This window comes from Ambystoma mexicanum, chromosome 1q (genome assembly GCF_040938575.1).
Source record: "Ambystoma mexicanum isolate Mex_15411 chromosome 1q, UKY_AmexF1_1, whole genome shotgun sequence".
In the NCBI taxonomy this organism is placed as follows: domain Eukaryota; kingdom Metazoa; phylum Chordata; class Amphibia; order Caudata; family Ambystomatidae; genus Ambystoma; species Ambystoma mexicanum.
Window position 1 is genome coordinate 430,965,652 of NC_090922.1, and position 18,851 is coordinate 430,984,502.

General features: G+C 47.4%; 1 protein-coding gene across 1 annotated transcript in view; it reads right to left on the reverse strand.

The window, feature by feature from the left end:
* Positions 1-18,851, reverse strand: part of LOC138528305 (5-hydroxytryptamine receptor 3E-like) — a 482,037-nt gene that overhangs the window by 14,241 nt on the left and 448,945 nt on the right. Inside the window, exon 7 of the mRNA XM_069639783.1 lies at positions 2,743-2,950. Coding sequence (XP_069495884.1) covers positions 2,743-2,950 — 208 coding nt within the window. The remainder of the gene's footprint in view (positions 1-2,742; positions 2,951-18,851) is intronic.

Below are 18,851 nucleotides of genomic sequence, written 5' to 3' on the forward strand. Positions count from 1 at the left end.
CTGGCCTGGACATCCCCACAATACCATATATGGAACTTCCACCCAACAGCCAGTCAGGGGGAAGGGACAGAGTCAGGGCTTCCCAGGACTTTGGGAGGTAACAGGCAAGAGGCCACGGGGGCTATCTTGTCTCCTATCAGGAATCAACTGATTCCAATGGTAAGGCCTTGGTATCCCAAAATGGAGGATACTCAGAGCACCTGTCAAATTCAGCATGGAGCTGCCACCAGCCCATTCCCTGCTCCGTGGGCCACGCACCGGTGCCCAAAAACATACACTAGGAGTACAGGGTTGTACCCCCACCCATGGGTGCCATAAGAGTATCCCAAGGGTCCGTTCTCCAAACCAAAAAGAGGAAGAGCTGCACTGCCAGGAGTCTCGCATGTACTCCTGTGCAGAAAATAACAGAACACATGATAAAAGGACTATAGGACAAGGAGACCCCGTCCCTCCAATGCATTTCCAAGGCATGGATATGTTGATGAGGCCCTCTAGATGCAGCTGGGCTAAACTAAAATGAATCTTGTTGGGTAAATCTGGAGACTGAACACAATGAAAATCTCACAAAGATCATGTCATGGTCACCCAGCCTATGCCAACTTCCACCAGTATAAAGAGTCATGAACCATGAGCCTATCTTGTACACTCTAGTCAAATGAAATGTGTGCACATAGCTGCTAATGTGAGCTAAAGTATGACACATCCTTCACAATACCACCTGCCAGAAGCCTTCCTTATTTCACGTGTGTTTTCACGTTTGTTTTGGCATTCTCTAATCTGCTATATTCGCAAAGGTACATCTGGAGAGTAACGGTTGTCTACATAGGCCAGGCAGACTGGATGCCCTGACTTAGAGTTTCTTATATAGAGTCAACTTGATTATTTTATTTTTCTGAGGCCCAGTGGCAGCTGGTGATTTTTTTATTTGGAGGGGTGTAAATGTTTCCCCTGAACAGCGGCTGAGTGCAGCGACAGAGCTGTAACCAAGTAAGTGGGGTTTGAGGGGCTTCTCATTGAGAACATGTTTAAAATATGACATTAAAAGTGTGCATTTCCAGCACATTTTCTGTACAAAATTGGGTAAAAAGCAACCGTTTGCAATGGTTGTGTAGGATAACACATGAACAAATCCAGTAGATGCAAGACATTAACATTGCACAGGAACATTTCCAGCTCATTTTCATGATGCCTTTGAACACCCTATAGGCATGTATAAAGAACATTTTTATGTTGTCTGTTCCCATACATGTCCATGGTGGAAACAGCAATATATGCTAGTATTACCATATAAGAACATACCCCTGCTGCCTTTACCTGTACCAAATGCCATGCCACAGCAAGAAAATATGTCCAAACTGGACCCATCAATGTGCGCTAGTACCATGAAGGACTTCATCCTTGATGCCGAGAAAAAATGCCACTCAATAGGGCCACACCTTACTGATGGTTTTTCACTGGTTAGTTGCTAAAGGGGATATTCCTAGAATTCAATGCCCAAAGGGAGAATTTCAATTGATGCCCTTTAGATATTCACTTCTTACATCAGCGTGCTTTCCTTCCACCTAGTGGAGGGATTATGTATTCAATTTGGTATCTCATAGCTTATCAAAGCCAGTGTTTGAATCTCCGGGGAATGCCGGGGAATGCATCTCCTCTGAAAACTCCTCTCACAATTTTTCCTGCCTGCTAGCCCACAGGAGAGGCAGAAAGAGATGGAGGAGGGACTCGTATTTGCATTTCCTGGAAACATGAAGGTGAATTTATGTAGCTTATGGGGGAATGGTGCCTGTGTAATTCAACCCTTTTCTGTTATCTGAATCTGCTGCCTAGCATTCAAGCTGCCACCCAAGGCTCGGTTCCCCACCTCCTCCTCCTCCCCATTTTTTCTCAGTGCTTCTGTTCCAAGCACAGAGACTTTTATGGCAGTCTCAGCATTGTTCTGGTTCGCAGCCAATCTGCTTCCCAGATTCTCCCTCTCTCCGCCCACTGCCCCTCATTCTTGGCCTGCCACCACAGCAAGAAATGAGGCGCCTTATCTGCGGTCCTAATAGCATTATTCTTCAACATTCTAAGGCCAGTTTTACAACTTGTATCCCATTGCTGCTACCTCACTCATCTTGTATTCCATTGTGACCCCCCACACCTCCTTGCCCACCACACCAGGGTCAGTGTGAAGGAGTGCAGATCAGTTCCTTTCCAAAGGATTTTGAAGCACTTAGTGGTTTCGGCTGGACCATTAGGCCTGGCAACCATTTTACACTGAGCCACGCCTTCTTCTCTAACAATCTTTGAAAGTTTTTTTTCTTTTAGCGTTATCTTTTAAAGTTGTATCAATTGTTTTTTTAAATACTCAAGCTAATGTCATTGTAGCTAAATTAACAGCGTCAATCCATTTAGTTCAGATCGTTTTACTTAGATTGTTAATTTGGGAACTATTCCCAACAGTTATAGAGAGTAGTGGCCTTTTTTAGAATGGGACATAGGTTTTGCATTTTAAATGGGTTTTGTGATAAATCATGCAGCCCCGGAACATTTGAAATGTATTTAGTGAAAATGATTCATTTTAAAGAAGCATTTCAGTGAAATGTTTAACTTGTTCATCCCTGCTATAGATTGTCTAGATATTTAAATGCCAAATATTTCCTTTTGTCCTTGATAATTACCCAGAAGCCAGCAGCTGACAACATGCAATCTTTGTAAATAAATAATAAACGAGGCAAAGGGTGCATTCCAAATATTTACCCAATATCGGCGTGCCTTGGGAACTTGGGAGTAAATCATTTAATATCAGCAGAAGAACAGAAAAGCCAAGGACGATAGTGATCTTGAAGCTGAGCCTCTCCCCGTCGTCCATGGAGATGAACATGCTGGCCAGATCGAGCAGCACCAGGAAGCAGGCAGGGATGATCAGGTTCACCACGTAATGGCTGGGGGTCCTCTGGATCACAATCTAGAACACAGATGCAAGGAGGTCTTCAGAGGAATGACCCCTTAACATTCAATCGGATTTCATTTGTGGCAACTCGGACCAGATTAAATAAAAACAATCAAGACATTGAGGGTAGCTTTAAACACACAGTAGCCGAGAAGGGATATTTCAAGTGAGGGGGCTGTGTCAAGGGATACAGTTATCATTCAGCATGGTGTGTCTTTTCTCTCTCTGCTCTAGTGTGGATGTGTCAGGTCAAACGAGATAGGATAAAGCAGGGACAGATGCATCATCAAAACGAGTTTAGGGTGTGGAAAAAGAATATCTCGGTGTTTAGTGGTAGAATCCCCCTGCAAATCCTTGCCCGTACTGCAGGGTGCTACCCCTGCGCCAACCCCGTCTTCGCTTATAGGTATGAATAGGGTATATCGTCGTGTGCATGTCATTGGCGGTGTCTATGCAAGCTGAAGCCCTGTGCAATGAAGCATCCTGTGGCTGGAACCTTTTAGTTAATTGCTCATGATGCAAGTTAAAGCCAGCTGGAACACCCCCCTGCCCACACTGCAGTCTGTGCTAGGCACTGACAAAAAGAAGCCACAGAACATACGAGGAAACACGGAGTTACAACACTTCTATTTTCTCACAACAAAAGGGGCTGGGCTGCATTCATACATCAATAGGGAATAGCATCCCAACTATAAATCATGAGGCATAACTATCTGAATGGTCAGGAAAGTAATATAGGATGTGGTGCATGGCCATTCTGAAGGACTACCTGAAGCTTCCATTAGGGCAGTTCCATAGTGGCAGCGGCATGGTGGTAACTGCCCCCATGGGCCCCTCCTTATTGCCTGGTGTGCCCCCCTCGCCAAAGCATTTTTATTGATTGTTTTAATTGGTTATTGATTTAGGGAGGAGCAGTTTCTCTGTGTACTGTTGATGGATCGGAGCCCTGACATGCATAGTGTCTGTATACTCGTGGGGAGGGGGCTTTGAAACGTGATTTCCAGGTTCTGGGTTGTGGCGTGTTTACCATAGCAGGAATCAGATGTATAGGCCATTGCCCCATTTTTACACAAAAGGTGTGCTGTAAATTGCATTATTTCAACTCCCATTACTTTAAATACATTCCTGGGAGGAGAGTATTTGGCGGGTGGGGGGCGGGGGAGAGGGTTGGGGGGGATTGGAACCACTTTATTGCAAGATCCATCACTCTGATATTGAATTGTTGGGTTGTTTCCTGTGACCCTAATCAGAGAAATCTAAATTTCTGGCTGTAGGTTTCCTGGTCTCTCCCAATTTGCTTCAGCATACATTTTTCAGGTCAGGATTGGTGGTACCGCTGGATGGATTTTCTGCTTGATATGCTTACTGTATGCATCCATTTAACAACAGTGTTGTATAATAGGTCCAACGCTCTTTGGGCCAGTTGGCATTGTGTGATGATCTCTCGGAATTTGAGAGCAAAATTAATGTGGCTCCTTCCCCTTGCTGGTATGTTTGTAACACAGAAGCAAGCACATTTGGACGTGCACGAGCTGAGGCTGTTAATTTTCATAATTGTGAATGGGCTTTTGATGTTTAGTTTCACAGGTTAACTTCCTCTCTCTTTGTGTCTCCATTGCTTCTTTAAAGGTTTGCAATCCTTTGGTCTGAAGGAGTCGGTTAGATTCACCTTGTTGGCTCTGAGTTACCTTAATTTAGAGTTGTCCGACAGCTTGCGTTTGAATAAGGGCTGAGGCTATTAATTCTCATAATTGTTAAAAGGCTTCTTGATGTTTAGTTTCCCAGGTTAACTGCCCCTCTACTTGTTTCTCTATTGCTTCTTTAAAGGCCTACATACCTTTGGTCTGTGTGAGTCGGTTAACTTCAGCCTGTTCACTTAGAGTCATCTGCAGTTAGATTTATTCGGCAGCTCGCATATATATTACATGCCTGCATAATTGATTCTTGAGAGGCCTAATCTTCTTGGGTTTAGAGGTTTCATGGAGCTGCAAAGAACTGGACCTCTTAGAACCGATCCCGTCACCCTGGAAGAATGTATAACTCCTTGTGATTCTGGGACACCTTAAATAAGGTTTGATGGAACCTCAGGTGCATCATTTCCTCACACCCTGTTCATCAGAGCAATCTACGTGGGTAAAGCTGCAAGCAGAGGTTGAGTTTCCTATTGGTTTGTAGGTCTTCTTCATGAATCTTCTCTTGGCCTGATCATATTGTTGACTCTATTTCATCCCACCTAGCCTTCCGCAAGGCGATAAAAATCATGCTCTTCGTATGAACTTGCCATCACCCGCGGTTACCGGGTGATCATTGTCCGCTCAATGTTTCCATAAATAACCCTTGTAACCAAAAGAAAATATTTTACTGTATGCTCTTAACGGCTATGCCTATTGTAACCCATAGCTTTTTATATACCATGTAACTACTACATTTCCTTGGACCAGCGCCTCGATGACCCTGGGCTGCTAATGCGCTTTATAAATAAATAAAAAAATAATAATAATTATATTATTGTGGGTATTTATTAGAACATCCTGCCTTGTTGTTGATGGACCAGAACTTCACGTTAAGTTCAGCTGATACCACCTCTGACAGCACGTGGCATATTCACCCAAATGACGACTAGGCCAGAGATCGGTTTCAATGTTTCATTAAATAAAACTAGACCAGGTCGTAGCTTAATCATAAATGAAAAGTCATTGCCTTGGTCCAAAAGGAAAATGCATTCAGAATTATGGCGAACAAAAATGTCTTTCTATTAGGTTAAATTAAACTTTAACGTTTATCACCAGAATCCAAGAGATAGACACAAACTCCTGTAGTCTCCGCTTCCATAGATTCTAATTTTGGTTTCTGTTCTACCTCTATTTCGGGGATCACCTCTGTTTCAGGGAGCACTCCAGTTTTTGGGTTCAAAACACTTCTTTGATGTTCAACTTTGTTTAGAGTTTACTTCTCCTTTCGGGATTTTGGGGTTTACCCCCCTCTCTGTCTTTACTTTTAATTTAGGATTTACTCTCCTTTTGGGCTTAACTCCGATTTTGGTGGTCACTACTCTCTCAGCCACACTTCATTTTCAGGGTTCACACCCTTTTCAGGCTTCACTTCAAATGTGGTCTTCTCCTCACTTGCAAGTGTCTTTTCAAGGTTAATGGGTTCAGAGGCTTCTTGTTCAGTCTTTTACTAAACAGTGATGAGGTCCACAGCTGATATCCGGTTGTTCAGCGGTGTTAGATTCCATATTCTTGCTGCTGGAAACTTACTGAACATTTGTTGGGCTTTGCCTTTACGTCCAACATGTGCCCCCTTCACCAAGACCTGTCAATTGTATGCACACTGCTGATGTTTCTGACTCACATCGACCTGCCTCCTGGAAGTCTCTGCTCCTGAAACAGTGACATTGGTCTTCTTGTGACAGATAGGCTTGTGGTCGGGCTCAAGAGAGGTCTAACACTCCTGACATCCTTGTCCAGTTAAGGTTGAAGTTGTGGCTCTTTCTCTCCATGTACTGAAAAAAGCGATTCTCTTCACCTACAGAATGCTCCATGGGTATGGAAATTGGACTATGATGGGAACTTCATCACAGAGGATAACAGGAGTTTTTGAAACCCTCTACATATTTGTAGCAGGATTGGAGTTTTTGCATTTTTACTTTTCATTGTTTAATTTACATGGGTGCGTTCAAAGCCAATATAGCATTAAAAAGAACATTTAATTGCTCGCAACTGACCGCAACACTCACGTTTTTTTGACTATTGTCAAGTTATGCAGAACTCAAATACTCAAATAGCAGTGACAAGTCAGCTGTCAATTTCTGAGCAAAACTTTTGAAAGAGACCTGAGGCAACTGTGGTGAACCAGAAGGAGGATGCAGACTCATATTCAGGCTGTTTTTAACTAAAAGAAAAATGCCTATCTGTCCCTATTGCTAAGAGGGATTTTCCTATCTCTGAACTAAAACTAAGGGTACTTGTCTACTGTCAAAATAAGAAAAGATAGTCCTCAGTCCAAAACCTATCCAATATCTGGCCCTACCACTTTAACAAAACAACAGAAAATTAGGACAGACTCATGGCCTCTCATGTCAAGCTTTATCCAGCCAATGTTGTTGGGATCACTCCCAGGGCAGTGTGCACAGTTCATCAAAGAAATATTCTTCACCATTCATCAAAACAAACTCCTTAGGTCTTTTTTTAGACTCCTCATTAACAGTTGCAAGTCCCTACATAAACCGCATGTCTCTTGTCATTTTAGAGAAGAGAGGATTCCCTTCCTGATTGTCCACTTAAGTGGCCCTTTTCTTTCCTCCCCTATGTCACAGTCTTGACCAGACTCATTGAACCCTCCAGGTTCTCTTCTCTTTATCAGTTGTATAAGATTGCTGGTTTACGCAGGCCTCTCCAGCCCCCTCTGGGTTTTTGGCTCTGTTAGTTTTTGTGGTACGATGTTTGCCCCTGTCAATATTCATAAATCCGGTTTCTCAGGCTCCCGTAACCCTCCTCATTAGGCTTCTACTTCGTGCTGCATCCCGATCGCCTCCCTCCTCCCTGGATAACCCTGGTACCTTCTTTGTTGTCGCGAGTTCTCCAGTGGGATGGTGATGCGACGTGGACGTTACTGTACAGTTTTTTATTTATTTCCATTCCAATTTTACAATAAGAAAAGGCACCAAAGAAAAGATATAGATATAAAATGAATGCATTAGCGCCATGCAGAGTACATGAGACATCTAATCATACATTATCATACATAACAGATTACAAATCAATCTCCAGAAAACGTGACCAGATTTCTTCAAACAATTTTATCTTCTTTCTACCGCCCCAAAATACTCTTTCAATTAGTGAGCTCCTCCGCATCTCTTGTACCCACTCTGTTTCAGTGGGAGGTTTAGTCGACTTCCAACCACGCTGTATTAACGTCTTGGCTGTCATTCTAGAGTGCCAGTAGACAGAGCAGCAGCCTGAGCTGTGAGCTCCTGCTGTCCTGGATATTAGAATGTCCAATGATATGATGAGCACCTCTACTAGAAAGAAGAAGATCGACCTAGCAGAAAATCCCATACCTAAAAAAGCAAAGAACATCAAGCCTCAGATGGATGACAGTGGTGAGATTTTGGTGATCCACATTTTTCTTCCCTAGTCAACGGTAACAGCAGGATTGGCTGCATGCGTATAGCAGATGAAAAGGCAGTTATTTCTTTCTACTTGTAATCCTTCTCTAGGTTTCGCAGTTTCTAAGAAAATCCTATGTCAGTGGATTGTTAGATATGGCTTGTTACAGTGGCAAACACCTTATCTACTCTCAGGGGCTTGTTGCTCATTCTGCTCCTGAAAGAGCGGCATCACTAGCATTTATTAGAGGTATTCTCATTTGAAAAAGGTGTAGGGAAGCCACCTGTATGAGAATCACCTAGACAATCACCCTAGATGCTGTGTACTCAACCAATAGGCCACAAAGACCTTCCAAATACATTTACAAATGAATGCTTACATAAGCATAGAATGCACTGTGTACAAGACACATACAGTGATCATATTACCAACATAGATGACATTAAAGAATTGTAATATACATAAATGAAGAAGCAACGTGAACAGATAACATAAAAGATACAATGGGCCTCATCACGGCCTCCCTGGTATCCTGGCGGTAAATCCACCACGATACTGGCAAATGCTAGTACCGTTTGCAGCACTCGGGCTAGCGCCATTACCCCCAGATTACGAGTGCCGGAGTGACAGTGTAAATCCCCATCCATGGAGACCTATAGGACTCCTTGGGGGGGATTTGCCATCATTACTGGCACCGGGAATACCAGTGCCAGTGATCATTGTTTTTTGCCGGTATGGCACCTGCCATACCTCCAGCTTTTTGCATTGTTTTCGTTTCTTTCATTATTTTTTTCATCTCATTTCTTTTTCCGTTTAGTCGTACAACTCTTCGGGCATCTTTCATTAGGGTGGAGTTCCCCTGCAGGCTATTTTCACCACCATTCCTATTATCTTATTTATCTTCCTTCCCTTTTTTGCACTTGCAAAAGCGCCATAATGCTGTGCATCACTCACTCTGCGACATCATGGCGGTCTGCAATATCATCACACCACGTGGGATGCCCATGGTTTTCAAGCTTTTTCAGCGAGCTTTTGCAGCTGGTTATAAGGTTGCGTTGCAGCAGATGTTATCTTTGCTGCTGGAGGAAAGCACTTACCTTTCCTTTCTGGAGGGACAGGAACTCAGGTACATAATCCCAATACTGTTGTTAACAGTTTCCTTTTTAAGGTTTACAGCCCCACATGGTAACTTTCCTCTGATTTTGTTGATTTTCAAGCTCCCAAAAACATTTGGGTTGCTCTGCAGTTTCTCTAATTATACAGGACCTGTACCACATGTATACCGTTTCAGGTATTTTGCTTTGCCAATATTTCGATTTTCATTTGTTTTATACATTTATGTGCTTGAACATGCATGTCTACATAATTTTTAGTTATTTTATCTGTACCTGCTTTCATCCTTTTATAGGATACAGAGTATATGGTTGTTATTTTGATGGCTCAACATACATACTATGTTGGTAATGGTTATAGGTCATAGTTTCAAATCCTTTTGGTCGAATGCCAAAAGCATCGAGTCAATAGGACTGAAAAAAAGGGTCGAAATTCTTTTTTTGGGGGGGGGTTCCCCCCAAAACCCCTGTTTTTCTTATTAAAAACAACCTTTTCTATGTATACGAAAGCCCAAAAAAATATATACTTGTAAAAAATTAAAAAAAATGTCAACCCTTTTGTTTTCGGGCCTATTGATTCGATCCTTTTGGCATTCGACCAAAAGGATTCGAAACTTTAACTGGACACCGTTGGTAATATGATCATTGAATGTGTCTTGTACACAGTACAGTCTATACTTATGTGGGCATTCATGTTTAAATGCATTTGTAAGGTCTTTGTGACCTATTGGTTGAGTACACAGCACCTACTGTGGTTCTTAGGCGATTCTCATACATATTTTCGGTGTCCTTTGACCACCAGGGACACATGCTCTGCAGTACTCCATATTGTTCTAAAAACCTTTTCTTAAAGTTTATATATTTGTTTAAATATTCATTCAGCAATTAGGGCCCATCCTAGCATTCACATTAGCCAGCCACCTGACCGTTTAGTCAAAATCTGAAAATATGAATGCCTTTTTTTATGATACTCAAGCAGAGGTATTTTTCTGCAGATAGCAGATCAGCACTTTCACATTATTTTGTAATAAAATATGAGAGGAATTCCCTTCCAAATTGTCTTGGCATTAATGGGGAAATATGTAACGCTTACCTGGGCTCTGCGAAAGCATCTGGACCCTCTGGCGAAATTTCCCCACCACTTACCACCCCAAGCGGGAGTTTAAAGGAGTACTAACACCTCACCGAGCTTAGGGAGGAAGAGATGGGGTTCATGCTGGCTTGGTACCCTTGTGGTTGGGTGCGCTGTGTTTGTCGACATGGCGTGTGCAGAGTTGTGGTGTCAGTATGGTTCTGCACCTGCAAGCGATACATAGGGTCAGGAGCTGCTTCACCTTTCCCTCGCCCCCTTGGATCCCCGATACTCCCAACCCAGGGAAGGCTGGACTCACCTGAGGGTATGAACAGTGGTAAGGCTCTTGTGAAACTGAAGCCGATAGCACCTTCTTGCCAGTTGCTTTTCTGGGGGTTGCAAGTCCAGGCCTGCTGTGACTGCCGGGTGCAATGGATTCCGCAATGTCTTACACCAAAAAGGTGTTTTACGAGCTCTTGGTGTTTTATAACTGTTCTCTATTCTTTTGCTTAACTCTGTGGCTGCTTTCCTTTTCTCCTTGCTTGCTGCAGTAGCTAGCATGCAAATGTTCCTTGGCTTCTTTGCCTTTCAGCTTGCTGCTACTTCCTTCCCTCTGATTTGCCTATACGGACTGCTTTGCTGCTATTGCTTTTCAGGGGTTAATGTAAACTGATATGGTGGAGGAGCAGCTTGCGTGCTTTATTCTGGCAGTTTGTTAAGCTGCAAGCTGACTTGCCTGGGTGGCCTTGTGACGCTCTCTTTCTCGTTCTTTTTGCAGCGCCAAACTCACCTGGCCATGGGCTCTGTTAGGAGGACCCGCTATGGATATCCAGTGGGCCCCCTGAGTGTCACATCCAATAACACTCTACAGGCCCAGTGCCTGTGGGTGTTTGGGCCTGCCCTGGGCATCCAGCAGGCCCCCTAGTGCTATGGGGCATCAGCACTGTCGGGAGTGGGGGCACAGCCTGCCAGGCCCCTGACCATGCAGACCTCTGCCACCGTCCTGGCACGAGGGTACCATTCCATCAGGGCGTGCAGGCCTGTACCTCCACGTGTAGGCCTGCAGCCTACATGATAATGAGACACAGACTCAGGAGTTCCTCTTATGGAGTCTGCAGCCGTTCTAATGCACTGCTTGCAGGGCTCCCTTTTATTAGCCTGGGCCATGACAAAGTAATGGCCCCTTCTTAAATGGGCAATACACGGGGGAGGGACACATCCCCTTAAAAGGGCAACACACACACACACAGAGGGTCCACTACACCACATCCCTCCTTTTTCATAATTAACAAAACAACTAATAATACAACAGAACTAATTTTCCTCTACCCGTTGCAGAATGACATTACTTCAGATTCGGGGGAACCAACTTCACACAGGATATGCTGTTGGCACACATATGGTCACACATTCTTATCTACATATCACCTATCAACCCATCACCCTCAGGTGACGGTCACAGGGGTACATACCACCGGTGGATGGTTAGCAGTTGTACTACACATTACAAACCCTTTATTAACCTGGGGTATGGAATTTCAACCATTGCATGATGCTTGTGGATGACCCCTGGTACCATATAGAGCACCCCTACCACTTGCCGGAACACAGTTTCACATCACTGTCCTTTACTGAGACCACTTTAAGCATATAAATCCTATGCAGGTTCACAGCTTCAAAACACATATTTACTGAGTCCTCTTAAAGCAAAGTGAGGACTGCAGGAAACCAGCTCGTTCTCCATGAGCGTCCATTCAAGAGCTACTTCCTGGGTCCAGGTCCATTGATGGTACAGTTCGCAGCCGGCAAAGCCGCACCTGGCAGGTGGTGCAAGGGGCCACATCGGCATAGGTCCTTGATGTGTGCAATCCGTGCAGGAGTCACTTCCCCCAAGGTTCACGTGCCTTGATGGTACAGTCCACAGCCGGCAAAGCCGCACCTGGCGGATGCCAGGGGCCACCTCGGCATAGTCCACTGCTGTTCAGAGCAGGGCAGGGCAGCGAGACGCAGGTCTCTGGGCGTCCAACTGCTCCATCGGCTGTGGGTATGGCACAGGGTGACAGGATATCACTCACCCTCTCTTCGCGGTGCTTCCCCAGTCAGGATTATCTCTTCCTCCAGGGCATAGGAGGGCGCACAAGCACTCATGGTGAGCTGCAACCCATACCTGCCCGCTGCACTTCTTCTAGGGGTCAGGTGGCAGGGTTGTATGGTTTGGTCCGCTACAAGGTATTGGCTGAACTCCGGGGGGTCGGTAGGTACCTCCCCCAGGTCCACGTTGGCATGGTCCTTTGATGGAATGGCATACAAAGTGGTCAAAGTGTACGAAAAGAAGTAGTGGAACTATGTACCCTGCTGGCCTGCACCCACTCCCCACAATCCCCATCACCACGTCCCCTCCCACACACAATACACACCCCAAAAACACTTGCACCGGCTGTTTAAGGGAACGTTTAGTACAGTGCACTCAAAGGGCAAGTTTCAACTTCTTCCTACACTTTTATTTTAAAACAAAACCATTCCAAAACGGTTTCTTTTTAAAATAAAAGTACAGGAGCTGTAAAAGGTAATTCAAAAAAGTAGAGGAGCACCGCTCCCGACCGCTTCTGCTCACTTCGACCACTGGGCATAACGGGTGTCATTAGTAGCAGGCAGTCAGGGCCACTTGTAGGGCAAACAGGTAGGGTGACTGCAGTTACTCGGTGTTGGGGCCACCTACATTAAGGCAGGGTAACATTACTGGCAGGCAGTCCAGGAACCTTTGTGGTTCAATGCTAGGCCCATTTCTGCCTAGTACCCTCCGTGGCAATTATCCTCGTCAGGTCCTTTTCGCGGAGCATGCCAGGTATGTTAGTGACAGGCCATCAGGGCCACGAGCTCCCTGGTCCTCCGACGATATGGTAGGGGATCTTCATGGCATGGTGGCGGGGCCACTCATAGTGGCTCGGTGTCGGTGCCACCCTCCAGACAGGCAGGGTGACACCGGTGTCACAGGGTGCACATAGGGCCGACAAGTTGTCTTTCATGGCAGGGTGTTCCTGATTTCTCCATGGCACTGTGCCGGGAGATGCCTGGCAGACAGTGCAGAAATTGATTGGTGTCCCTGGTGCATCATGGGTGCTACTGTCAAACTCTGCTACGTTGACACATGGCTACTTTGGTGTGCAGATCACTTATTCCACATGGAATACTTTACTGTTCACACTGGAGGGCTGCCGTTGGAATGACCACAGTTGCCCCCTCTGCTTTGCAAACACTCTGGGACTGCAGGGGGAGCTGCTCACCGCTGTGTGGGTACACGGCCCCAGGCACACACAGTTGCCCTACACCGCAACGCACTTCCACTCTGATGCTGGAGCAGTCCATACACTTTTCACCGCCTCCTGGCCTGGGTGCCCACTGGGGCTGTCCTTGTTATTGCTCTAGCCCGGAGCCTTCATCCTCATTGTCACCGCCGGGCCCGGGATCTCAATAAGTCTCTGGTGTGGGCGTGGCATTCCTCTGGCAGATGCTGCCGCCTATGGGGGTTCTGGCACACTGATGTTGGTGGGGATGCCGCCTTCCTACCTCTTCGTTGTGCTCCGACCGGAGTATCTCCATTCCCTTGCCGCGGGCCCCGGGCTCATTCCAGGGAGCTCTGGCAGCACCAAAACATGGGACAGCGCTCCTGCGTGCAGGGTGGCGACCCACCTCCCCACTTTGTTCCGCAGGTTTAGTGGGGTGTCCCAGTGGTTCTTCCTTCTGCCGGGGTGGGTGCCGGTGGGCGCTGAAGGCTGGATCCTGTGGATGGGCCGGGCTGCTGCTGTAGAATCCAAGGTCGAATGACTTTCCTCTGGATAGCTCCAGCAAGGAGCATACAGAACTCCAGCGCCAGCTGGCCCAGGATCACACTGCTGGTTGTTGCCATTTTGTTCTCACATGAGCCCACTCTGCTGACTGACCCTGGATCTTCATTGCAGCATGGGGGCTTTCTTTGCTTTTCTTTTCTTTCTTGCTCCTGTGGTGTGAGCACAGACCCAGCTCTGCCAGAGGGCTAGGTTCTGCCAGGGCCACTCCTATTTTCTTATGCACGTTCTGATGTGGAGCATGTTTCTCTTCAGCCTCCAACACCCCGGGATCACTATGGGGCTGGCTGGCACTACTGTGCAAGGATGTGCTCAATGCTCGCCATCATCGCCAGGCCCGGGAACTACAATGGGGCCCTTTTCGTTGCCCAGCGCTCCGACGGGGAACCTGCCTTTTCCTTTCCACTGCTCCCACCAGAGCACAGTGTCTTTCCTCATCTGCCGCTCATGACCTTCTTTGGGGTTTGTTCTGCGGCGCAGCACTCCATGTGTGCTACCTTTGTCGTTTTGGCTGCTGCTGCAGCAGGGGATGCCTGCTATTGTACTCCCCTGATTGCCGCAGCGGCTGTTCCATCTACACACGGGGCGGGAGGGGGATGGGGCAGCGCAGCTTTCTCTTCGCGGCGGATGCTGCTCATGACCTCTTTGCTAGGTGGGACGCACAATTCTTTATTTCGTGTAGGGCAGTGCCGCCGGGGATGACAGCATGACTTACCCCTGGCGGGGGGTGGGAGGTTGTGAGGGCCGCACCGCCGCCGCCTCCTCTTCTTGTTTGCTCCTGATTGGAGCAGTCTATCCTATCGTCGGGACTGGGACAACCATGGGGGCCCCAGCATGTCCCCTCTCCGCAGCCGCAGACGTGACGGGGCCGCCGGCACGACAAGGCGGCTCCACAGGGGATCGCTGTCTCCCTCTCTTCTATCACCGTGGATGCTACAGGGGGCAGGATGGCTATCTCCCCGGCCGCATGAGCACCCTCCTCGAGGGCCGCGGCCGGGAAGGACCTATCTGCAGGTCTCCGCCATCAGGCTCCTCCCAGTGGGCTGGAGAGCAGCGCAGTATACTGTCTCTCACGGCGACAGCTGTTTATCTTCTTCTTTGCGGCTGGGTGCCGCAGCACACACCTCACCGCAGGACGGCCCAGGCCTCTACCACGATGCAGGCGGCGGGATGCCGGCCACTCCTGGCTTGCAGTGGGGTCTGGTGCTCTTTTATCGTCTTCCTCTCTCAACACACACGAGAGATGGGCAGGGTTCTTCGACGTCTTCTCTTCCCTTTTTCCCCCGAAGAGGAGAGTCTGACTTCCTAGTCGCCATTGTTAGGAGGACCCGCTATGTACCACAACCAATAACACTCTACAGGCCCAGTGCCTGTGGGGGTTGGGGCCTGCCCTGGGCATCCGGCAGGCCCCCTATTGCTATGGGGCATCAGCACTGTCAGGGGTGGGGGCACAGCCTGCCAGGCCACCACCCTGGCATGAGGGTACCATGGCATCAGGGCCTGCAGGCCTGTACTTCCACGTGTAGGCCTGCAGCCTACATGATAATGAGACACAGACTCAGGAGTTCCTGTTATGGAGTCTGCAGCCGTTCTAATGCACGTGCCTGCAGGGCTCCCTTTTATTAGCTTGGGCCCATCTTAAAAGGGCAATACATGGGGGAGGGACACATACCCTTAAAGGGGCAACACACACACAGAGGGTCCACTACACCACAGGCTCGAGGATCCAGAGTCGGGAGCGGTCTGGATGATCCAGGTGAGGAGTGTGTCAGTGTGCTGGTGCTCTGTGTTGGCTTCGGGGAGTGATTAAGGTGCCCGGAGCTTGCAGTAAGCGTTATGCTGTGAATACAGTAAAGCGCAAAGTGAAGAAAAGCTCCCAGGGCGTTTTTTAAATAGGGAGGCTTCCTGCGAGACTATCGCGAGATGCCTGTTCAATGCCAATGGAGTATCCTGTGGCCATCTTGGGTAAGTAGGTGGTTTCGAATAGCGTGGCCATCTTGGAAGGGATTGCTGATAGGAAAGCATTCCTTAAATCACTGGATGCATGCTAGATGACAGCACCAACAGCGCATTAGGGCAGTCCAGCCTCCCCTTTCCTGCAAGGTAAATGAGGCCCCTATTCTAGCATGGCCCCTAGTATGGCCTGTAATCATGACAAAATATTTCACAGGATGAAGACTGAAGTCGAACAGTACCTTTTTAGAGCAGTATATATGTTGTCTGTGGTAATAATAGGGTTTAGGGAATCAGGGAAACTGTCTTTGCTGCGAATATTGTTCATCATCAGTCAGGTGTCTCGGTTAGCCCCAAAGGTTTCTGTTTTCATTGTAGTTTTTAGTGACCAGAGGCTGCACAGGGAGGTTGCCCTATAGAGCCTCCTTTGCTGTAACTGAGAATGAGCAGAAAGAACCATTGTCTATAATGTTCACAAAATGAGAAACTTATAGAGGAAACACAGTATCTACCCGTATGATCTTTACGGTATGCAGTGATTCTATGTCAAGACGGAGGCGAGCATTAAGCTTTCTCTTCTCTTTAATTCACGCTCCAGCAGTTTCAACAAATACATCATATTTCGTGAAAATATTAAAACTTTTTTCAAAACTTCCAAGTCCCATCATTCTCTGTAGTTCTAGTCTCTAGTCTCTGTGCCTTAGCCCTTCCTGTTCCTGTGTTCCTCCTCTTCTTTTCCTGCTCTCCAGATAAGTAACACGTTATTGTAGAGCTCCGTGAATTTGTTTATTTTATATGCATGAGTTTGTGTGTTAATGTTTATAATGAAGACAATGCTAGGGGATTAATTGTGAGACTCAGCGAAGCATAGCGCAGCGTAACAGTTTATATTTGCTGAGGAGATTCGGCGGCCCTGTGCCGCATTACCCGACACATTAGGGGCCTGCCGATCTCCTCAGTTAAGCCCGCAGCGCTCCATAGCGCGATCGAGGGCTAGCAGCCCCCACCCTTGGGTGGGCGGAGCAAGCGGCGCGAGCGGGAAGCTTTCCCTTCCCGCTCGCGCTAAGGAGTGAGTTTAGCCCCCACCCTCGTGGGGGCGGAGCAGGAGTACCCGGAAGCTCGCACTCTAAGAGAGGGAGAGCCCCCCTCCTTGTGAGAGTGAAGCGTGGCTCACAATCACGTGGGGCAATGAGAGCGAGAGCGCTCGGCTCCTGAGGGCCCCCACCCTTGGGGAGGAAGAGAAATATACACAACACAGAGAGATTCAGGATTTTGAAGGGATTTCACCGCGTTAAGTGTTTCGGAGCATTAATAAGCTCAGGAATTTAATGTGAAGTGATAATACTGGAAGATAGCTGCAAAGCATATACTTTCTTTCATAAATCAGAGAACCCATATCTGAAGAACCCTGCACAGCAGGAAAAAGGGCAGACAGGTGCAGCCTCAGAGTGGAGCAGTGGACGTGCACCTACACCTGGAAAGGTATTGGGAAGGCACCTAAACAGCACAATAATGTCTAACTTTGAGTGGAGTGATGAGGAGCAAGAGGCTACCTACCCAGAGGATTTAGCCTAAAGCTTTAAAGAAGTGCTGGGAGACTCACTCACAGAGGCAGTAGCACAGGGTGTGAAACCCCTGCAAGACAGGCTACATACCATAGAATTATACCTGAATACTCAAGGTAAATGAACCGTAGACAGCACGTCCACCAGGGTCACTGCAGAGGACCCCAAGGGGTGTATCAAGGCCCGGAAGAGCAAGGACTCTTCTGACCCCCGGGCCAAACTGAGGGGGCAAATACTGAGGCCCCGGAGGCTGTAGACGCTTTTAGTAAGCTAAGAGAAGCGTTCATAAAGGGAACACAGGTGCCGAGCCTCGAGACCCCCTACCTTGGGGATGATAATATGGGCAACATAGAGGGAAGTTTCCTCGAAGAGGAAATCCCAGAATCCCCTACCTCATCGCAAGAAGAGGCGGACAACGAGGGGGACGAGAGCAGCCAACCTCCGCCGAGGAAGAGGCTCAGAAAGCTCAACAATTTAGAGGAGGATGAGACCTCCGATATGTTTAACCCCGAGGATATCAGAAACCCAAGATCATCAGAATGGGTACTGTCGCCAAGAGTGGCGAAATACATGACGCAGAGATTGCGAAAGGCCTTAGAAAAAGAAGTCAGGCAAAGGATGAGGGCAGAGTGCCTGAAACCAGAGTTACCGGGGAAGGTAGCAGAGGCTCCGGAGCTGGACCCGAAAATGTTGTCATTTGTCTCAAAAGCAAACAAGGACCCAAGAAAAGGCATTGATCGCTCTTGGAAAAGCTGTCAGGAGAAGCTTCTTGACATAGCGGGACCATTAGCGAAGATCATGGATCTAGCCGAACGTGCGAAGGAAACGGGGGAAGAAGTGGACCCAGGAGTTCTGGCAAACTGGGCCTAGAGAGCAGTATGCCTGCTAGGCAATGAGAACTGCGCAATTTCTTCTGAGCGCAGGAAAGGGCTCCTGCTAAAAATTGATCAGACGTTAGGAGACCTGTCATCCTATGAAGCGGGCAAAGCCGCACAAGGCCTTCTATTCGGGGAAACCTTCGGAAAAGAAATGGGGAGGTTTGTTGGAACATACACATCCCTAGAAAAGGCCCAGGCGTCTATGAAAAAGATTTTCCTGACACAAATTTTTGGAGGGACCGGTCGGTCTAGAGGCCGAGCGGCCGGGCGCTACCAAGCATTCAGGAGGCCTCAAGGAAACAGAAGTAATTACTGGGAAAACAGACAGCCAGACATCTTCTTCCCACCAAGGGGTTGCTTCCCGAGAGGAAGACGTAGCA